This window comes from Hyperolius riggenbachi, chromosome 3 (assembly GCF_040937935.1).
Source record: "Hyperolius riggenbachi isolate aHypRig1 chromosome 3, aHypRig1.pri, whole genome shotgun sequence".
Taxonomy (NCBI): Eukaryota; Metazoa; Chordata; class Amphibia; order Anura; family Hyperoliidae; genus Hyperolius; species Hyperolius riggenbachi.
Window position 1 is genome coordinate 495,596,377 of NC_090648.1, and position 8,022 is coordinate 495,604,398.

The 8,022-nt window shown below is 45.2% G+C and overlaps 1 protein-coding gene across 1 annotated transcript; it reads right to left on the bottom strand.

The window, feature by feature from the left end:
• Window positions 1–301: 301 nt before the first annotated feature.
• Window positions 302–7,235, bottom strand: LOC137561741 (E3 ubiquitin/ISG15 ligase TRIM25-like). The gene is made up of 2 exons (XM_068273087.1): window positions 7,190–7,235; window positions 302–1,971 (listed from the first exon to the last, which is right to left on the bottom strand). The coding sequence occupies exon 2, from the start codon at window positions 1,967–1,969 to the stop codon at window positions 377–379; it is 1,593 nt and encodes a 530-aa protein (XP_068129188.1). The 5' UTR covers window positions 1,970–1,971; window positions 7,190–7,235; the 3' UTR covers window positions 302–376.
• Between the last annotated feature and the right edge of the window lie 787 nt (window positions 7,236–8,022).

Here is an 8,022-nt window from a genome sequence, read left to right on the forward strand (position 1 = left end):
CTCCGTGAATGTTACTTGCCTGCCTGTCATGCTGATCCTCTGCTTCCAATGCCTCCCGAGTCACTGACAGAACAAGAATGATGCAACTGTGATGCCACTGGCTGTATGCTTGTTCCAGATGTGACACAAGACGGCTGTAGCAGGAATATCAGTAACACTCACTGGCATTTGTGATCTCAGCCTGCAGGTGCCTCTAGCTTCACATTCCTCCCATAATAAAGTTTTCAGTAAGTTAAGGTAAAAGCAAGTACAACCAAGCCCAAAAATATTGTTTTACATTTATATATCAATTTTATCCACTGGCCACTAAAGACTATGTACTCAGAAAAGAAAATATATTACTCTGGCCAGTAAGTTATATTGTTACATTTCATAACTACTTATAGGGCAGAATCTTCACCCAATTACCCTTTCCATTATACACACATAGCACAGCATGGAGGGGCTCAGTAAAGGTGGCAGTGAAGGTGTGTAAGTGTCTGATTGGGTCACACAGCTCATAAAAGGACAGCTGCCCCGCCTCATAATCCAGACACACCCTGACTCTGTTACTGGAGATACTGTGAGGAATCGGGATCACTTTACTGTCATGGATCACTGCATACTGTTTTTTGTGTCTCCGCAAACACCAGGACTTCTTGTTCTCACCAATCTTAGACAGATCACCTTCCCTCTCTATACTGGGATAACACATTCCAATTTTCGATGCCCCTGTTTCACTGCACTCAGCTTCCCAGCAATGCTGCCCTGAGGAGAAACTCTGACTGCTGATTACATTATAACATTCCTGAAATCTCTCTGGTCTTACTGGTCGGTTCTGCTGTACTGTTACATAAGTTGCATTTTTCCTGTCATCTGATATAGCTACTTCTATATGAGCTGTGTTTATATCCAGTGATATGTCTGTCATTATGTATGTTCTATAAATCCCTCCATTTACCTCAGTTATTATGTCAGACAATGTATGTAATGTCTGTGAGATCAGAGCCACATCCAGATCCCCTGCACCCTGGAGACATTTATCATGTCCCTCTGTGTCCCCATTACCCCCCTCCTCAGTGTCACACAAGTCACCTGTGTCTGGCTCCTGTAGGACGGTCAGTGGGTCAGACATGTTACACAGCTTCTCAATGTCACCCATCTTCCCAGACACCTTTTGTTTTTTTATTTCCAGTTGTTGGATAGAATGAGAAATAGAAAGTAACGTCTGCTCTTCCCGCCTGGAGACCTCAGCCAGGACTTCCTTCTCCAGGTCTTCCAGCTGTCTTCTCAGGTCTCTGATCAGGGCAGTCACTCTAGCTTTCACATCTGCTGATTTTCCATGAGTGCTTCTCATGCGTTCCTGCAGCTCCTGGACTCTTTTCTCAGCCTTCTCTTTCTCTGTGGTCAGGTCCAGCAGATCATTTCTCAGCTTCTTTCTCTTCTTTTCAGAGGCCTCCTCCAGCTTCTCCACCTTGTGTCCCTGATGTTCTCCATCCAGCCTGCAGGACACACAGATACAGGCATTGTCCTCAGTGCAGTAATACTCCAGGACCTTCTTATGCACAGAGCATTTCCTGCTCCCCAGGGAAGTGGTGGGGTCAGTGACAATGTGCTCTGGTGACTTGCTATGGACTCTCAGGTGTTTATCACACAGGGAAACCTCACAGTGCAGACAAGTCTTAGCAGCAGGAACAGGAGAATCCACACAATAAGTACAGAAGACTCCACTCTCCTCCTGATGTGGCTGAGCAGGCAGGAAACTCTCCACAATGTTACTCAGAGTTATGTTCCTGACCAGGACAGGGCGCTCCACACACTCTGCTCTGCATTCTGGGCAGGAGTAACGTCCAGCCTCCTGCGAGTCCAGCACATGATCAATACAGCCCCGGCAGAAGTTGTGTCCACATCTCAGTGTTACAGGATCTGTATAAGTGTTCAGGCAGATGGAACAGTCCAGCAGCTCCTTCCTCACATCAGCAGAGGCCATGGCTGAGAGCGGGAGAGAGAAATAAAAGTAACTGGCAGTCAGAAAGCAGCAGAATGTGACTCACAATGGGGGTGGGGCAGAGTCAGTGTATTGCTCAATATGTACAAACACTGCTGAGATAAAACTGGCCATGAATGCATTGATTTTTCTGGTCCAATCTGACAGTTGACTGACCTTTAATCAATTTAGTGCAGGTTATCAAGCCAAAGTCTCACAAGACATGCTGAAAAATCTCTGTTTGATGGGGAAGAACAGGAGCAGTGGCGAGGTATCCATGATGGGGTATGTGCGGAATAAAGGGTGCCCAGTAATGCAGTTTATACCCTCCCACCCAACATCTAGCTGGTGCACCCACACCACTGCCCTGGTACCTGCGTCCACTGGGATCAGCAGGCGATATGTCATCTGCAGCAGTGGAAGAGGTGCTGGGAAACCTCCACGCAGAAGGCATGTGAAGCCCTCCTGTGCCCAGCAGCTTGGTGCAGCCTGTGCCACCCATCCCCCTGCCTGGTGCCCACCCGGCACCCCAATGGAGCTCCCATCCCTCTCCTAGCAGCACATCCTTCTCAGCGCATGCTGCGAGTGGAGTAAATAGGCGCCGGCATAGGTGGCAATACAAAATATTGGGGTTTGGTCACCCGCAATGCCCAATATATAGTGGGTACTGTATCAGTGTCTGCTATATATCGGGTGCCCAAATCCCAATATTTTGTATTGGCGCCTATAGCGGCACCCATTTAGTCCACTTGCTGCATGCGCCCTTTTTTCCTACCTTTAGTGTTGCTCATCATTGATTAGTACAACACTTGCAGTACAAATGATTCTTGATAGCAAAAATCTATCTAGCGAAATTCCTGGAGCTAACTACCCACACACCGCTACCAATTGGCCAATCAAAATTGGATGCATGTAAACACTAAGGTCTGGTATACTGTTAATTATGATTGGTGAATTACTGACCATTTTTACCACCACTATGTAGTATGCAGGTTTAAAGAGTCTGAAGCGTGTGCCCCTGCTAAACCGCCGCTATCCCGCGGCTTAACGGGGGTCCCTGATCCCCCAAATCCCCTCCGTGCAGCGGGGGAGCGCTTCCTGGTTGGGGCAGGGCTAACCGCCGCATCCCTGCCCCACGCGAGTCTGTCAGCGCGTATCTCCGCCTCTCCCCCGCCCCTCTCAGTCTTCCTTCACTGAGAGGGGCGGGGGAGAGGCGGCGATGCGCCGCTGATAGACGCGACTGGCGGCAGGGCTGCAGCAGTTAGCCCTGCCTCCAGGAGCGACCAAGTTTGCGACCAAGTGTCGCAGTGGGGGGTTTGGGGGTCAAGGGACCCCCGTTTAGCGGCGCTATTGCGGCGGTTTAGCAGGGGCACACGTGCCCCTGCTAACTATGAGCTCTGAAGCGAGATTTATTCTCGCTTCAGAGTCTCTTTAACTACACAATCTGCTCATAGTATTCAATATTTGTTGACCCTCCTACTACATGGAGGTGGTAAAATTGGTCAGTGATTGGCCAATCAGTTGAAAATGTGTACCAGGCTTTAAGCTAAGTGATAAACTATTTCTGAATCACTGCATTTTCTGTTGCAATTCCAGAGCAGTCGTGATTTGCCCCTTCACTGGCTTGAATGCAATCACTCCGGATAAAATCGTAAAAAAAAAACCAAAAAAAAAACCCAGCCCTGACCTGTCACCTGAAGCTCAAAGTCCCAAGAACACAAACCCTGCATGTGTTATCCCATCATTGTTTAGTTGGGTGCTGATACCCCTGAAACTTCAGGGAAACGTTGTAGCAACTCGGGGAGACAATTTGGGTTCTGGCTATTGCTTGAGAAAACCTTCAATATTAGTTTACTTTAAGGCACCTCAGCATGAGTTCTTATAGGGAACAGTTCTCCAATCACAGCACCCTCACCAGCACAAATCATTGTGATTGGCTGAATAGTGTGGGTGTCAGAGCCGGTCTTTGGGGGTGGCAAGTGGGGCAATCGCCCCAGGCCCCGCGCCTGAAGAGGTCCCGCACTCTCTGCAGCGGTGGGGAGAGGGCAAAGTAGTTAAAAACTCATGTTTCTTCCTCCGTTGCTCACAGCTTCCATCTCTTTCCTGTCCCGGCATCTGTGTATTGGTAACAGCGCCCCCTGTGGTGACATGCGGTCACGTCATCCCAGGGGGCGCTGGCGCTGTTAGCAATACACAGATGCCGGGACAGGAAAGAGATGGAAGCTGTGAGCATCCGAGGAAGAAACGTGAGTTTTTAACTACTTTGCCCGCTCTCCCCACCGCTGCAGCCACCTTCCCAGAATCCCATCTAACATGTACTGCAGGCTGGCACCTATCTAATCTATACTGCGAGGCACCTATCTAGCAAAACGTGTGTGTGTGTGTGTGTGTACGTGTGTGTGCGCATGTGTGTGTGTGCATGTGTGTGTGTAGGCCCCACATATGACACTCGCCCCAGTTTACTACAGCCTATTGGAAACCTAGCAGTTCGGGAGGGTATCACCCACCCAATCATATTAGCTGAATTTCCCTATGAGATTTCCTGCTGGGTCCCCTAAAGTAGATTGTCGCCATACCCCTGATCTGCCACAGCCATAATAACATTATGGTCTATGGGGGAGTCCAAGTCAGGTGCAGATCAGGCGCCGAGATGACCTGATCCATACATACCGGTGTACAGGCTTAGCAGAGGGGAGGCAAACTAATCAGCATGAGAGCCCATTAATGACTTTTGTGTTGTGATAAAGGGCATACAGACAGATAGCAGCTTCCATACTTCTAATATCTGAAACTTTTTAAAGGAACTCATTTACATCTAAAGTTTTGTACACATATCCAATTTTGATTGGCGACTTTTACCACTTTCATGAAGTATGAAAGCTCAATAAATGGAGGTGGTAAAATTGGCAAATCACAATTGGATGTATGTATGCACCTGTTTTATCAAACATTTATCACACTCAGTAAATATTTAGTGAAAAAAAAAAAATTTCGGTAATTTTTCACCCAAAAAAGAGTTACTGCACTTGTTATTGTGAATAGAGCCCAATAGGCTCTATTCACAAAACCATGTGCGGTAACTCTTTTTTGGGTGAAAAATTACCTCCGGTGATAATTCACTAAAAATAGTGAAAATAGTGAGTATTCACTAAAAATATACCAAGTGTGATAAATGTTTGATAAAAGTGCGATAAAACAGGTGATAAAACAGGTGATAAAACAGGTGATAAAACAGGTGATAAAACAGGTGATAAAACAGGTGATAAAACAGGTGATAAAACAGGTGATAAAACAGGTGATAAAACAGGTGATAAAACAGTCAGTAATATGTACGAAGCTTTTTTGACCACTGTAGGGCAGCCCATATGCTTGCCACCCATTACACAGAGACGACCCAGGAAAGCCTGTCACATTTACAGTGGGACCTCAACTCTTGCGCAGGACAGAATGAAAACATATATAAATGCACCCCGTATGTATATAATTTAGCCTGTCTAATCCCCCCTCATCTGTGAATAATCACAACTGTAATTTGAGCTCTCAGCTGTGCCAGCTGGCTGCCTCAGCAGAGCAACTAATGTGTAAACACAGGATATTAACCCTATGTCTGCTTCCATAAAAGCAGGAAGTACATACACTGGAGATTTTTTGCTGGATTTGTATCAGCTGTAACAAAAATGTTTTTCTTTAAAGGTAATTATGCTGTTGCTTATCTTTTAGAGCAGAAATGAATTTCCTCCTCAGCATCTATTAAATCATCTAAAAGACTGTACGAGGTGTGAAAGTGCGCCTTGAGATTAGACACACTCGTCTTTTCTGCCTTCTATGTAACATTGATATAAACTCGAGCAAAGAAAGCTCAAAAGGCTACATCCTGAAGGCCAACAGCAGAGAAGTGATAATTATCACCTACCATTTGTAGGTGATAAAAAAAAAATCCTTAATTAACATCAACTTTTCAATTGAGAATCTCAAATTGGAGAAATTTTGAGGTAATTACCACACTTTTACCTCATGAGGTAATTTAAGGAGAAAAAAAAATTGTGAATTTGAAAATGGAGATATTGGGCTCTATTCTCAATGAGTTACCGCATGAGTTAAATTAGGTAGTGATAAACACCGACCAAAATATCTCCATTTTCAAATTCACAATTTTTTTTTACCTCATGCGGTAAAAGTGAGGTAAAAGTGTGGTAATTACCTCAAATTTATCTCCAATTTGAGATTCTCAATTGAAAAGTTGGTGTTAATTAAGGATGTTTTTATCACCTACAAATGGTAGGTGATAATTATCACTTCTCTGCTTTTGGCCTTCAGGATGGAGCCTTTTGAGCTTTTTTTTGCTCGAGTTTATGTCAGTTTTACATAGAAGGCAGAAAAGACGAGTGTGTCTAATCTCAAGGCGCACTTTCAGACCTAGTACAGTCTTTTAGATGATTTAATAGATGCCGAGGAGGAAATTCATCTCTGCTCTAAAAGATAAGCAACAGCATAATTACCTTTAAAGAAAAATATTTCTTTGTTACAGCTGATACAAATCCAGCAAACAATTTCCAGTGTATGTACTTCCTGCTTTCATGGAAGCAGACATAGGGTTAACATCCTGTGTTTACACATTAGCTGCTCTGCTGAGGCAGCCAGCTGGCACAGCTGAGAGCTCAAATTATAGTTGTGATTATTCACAGATGAGGGGGAATTAGACAGGCTAAATTATATACATACAGGGTGCATTTCTATATGTTTTCCTTCTGTCCTGTGCAAGAGTTGAAGTCCCACTTTAAATGTGACTGGCTTTCCTGGGTCGTCTCTGTATAATGGGTGGCAAGCATATGGGCTGCCCTACAGTGGTCAAACAAGCTTTATTTCCGTACATATTACTGACAGTTTTATCACCTGTTTATCACCTGTTTTATCACCTGTTTTACCGCACTTTTATCAAACATTTATCACACTTGGTACATTTTTAGTGAATACTCACTTTTTTCACTATTTTTAGTGAATTATCACTGGAGGTAATTTTTCACCCAAAAAAGAGTTACCGCACATGGTTTTGTGAATAGAGCCCATTTTGGTCAGTGTTTATCACTACCTAATTTAACTCATGCGGTAACTTGAGAATAGAGCCCATGGATTTGGTAAAATTGGCCAATCACAATTGGATGTGTGTATGCACCTTAAACCTGCATAATGCCAAAGACTAATCAGTGTAGCTCCATCTCTCACCTTTCTGTCCTGGAAGTCAGCTCAGTACAGACTGGCTACAGGAGAGTGATGGCTCTGCTGGGGGTTGTAGTGCACACTGCTGCAGCTGAGAGGTGAACTGAAAGTGTGCTCAGCTCAAACATCCCAACTCCTTGTGATGGGAAAGGGAACAAACACATGCCCCGCCTGAGGGGGTGTGGCTAACATTCATTATTCAATGCAGAGCATGCTGTGCCTGTGGGGTGTGGTTAACATTTATTATTCAATAGCAGAGCATGCCATGTCCAAGGGGGTGGGGCTAATATTTATTATTCAAAAGCAGGGATGGTCAGTGAGATGCAAATCATTCAGAGGCAATGCAGGTCATATGGTAATTATAAGCGCATTAAGGCCTCTTTTCCATGGACTGTTTATAGGCTGTGAAATACCTCTCAAACTCTCACAACTGCTCACTGCAGCCTGGTAACTGCTTACTGCTGCCTGGTAACAGCTTACTGCTGCCTGGTAACAGCTTACTGCTGCCTGGTAACAGCTTGCTGCTGCCTGGTAACAACTCACTGCTGCCTGGTAACAACTCACTGCTGCCTGGTAACTAACTGCTCACTGCTGCCTGGTAACTGCTCACTGCAGCCTGGTAACTGCTCACTGCAGCCTGGTAACTGCTCACTGCTGCCTGGTAACAGCTCACTGCTGCCTGGTAACTGCTCACTGCTGCCTGGTAACTGCTCACTGCTGCCTGGTAATTGATTGCCGAGCACACAGCTCAACAGTCCGTAGAAAAAGAGGTCTGATGCAGCTTGAAAATGGACCAATCATATTCCTCAGCAACTGCATTTGAATGGTTTACACTGCAT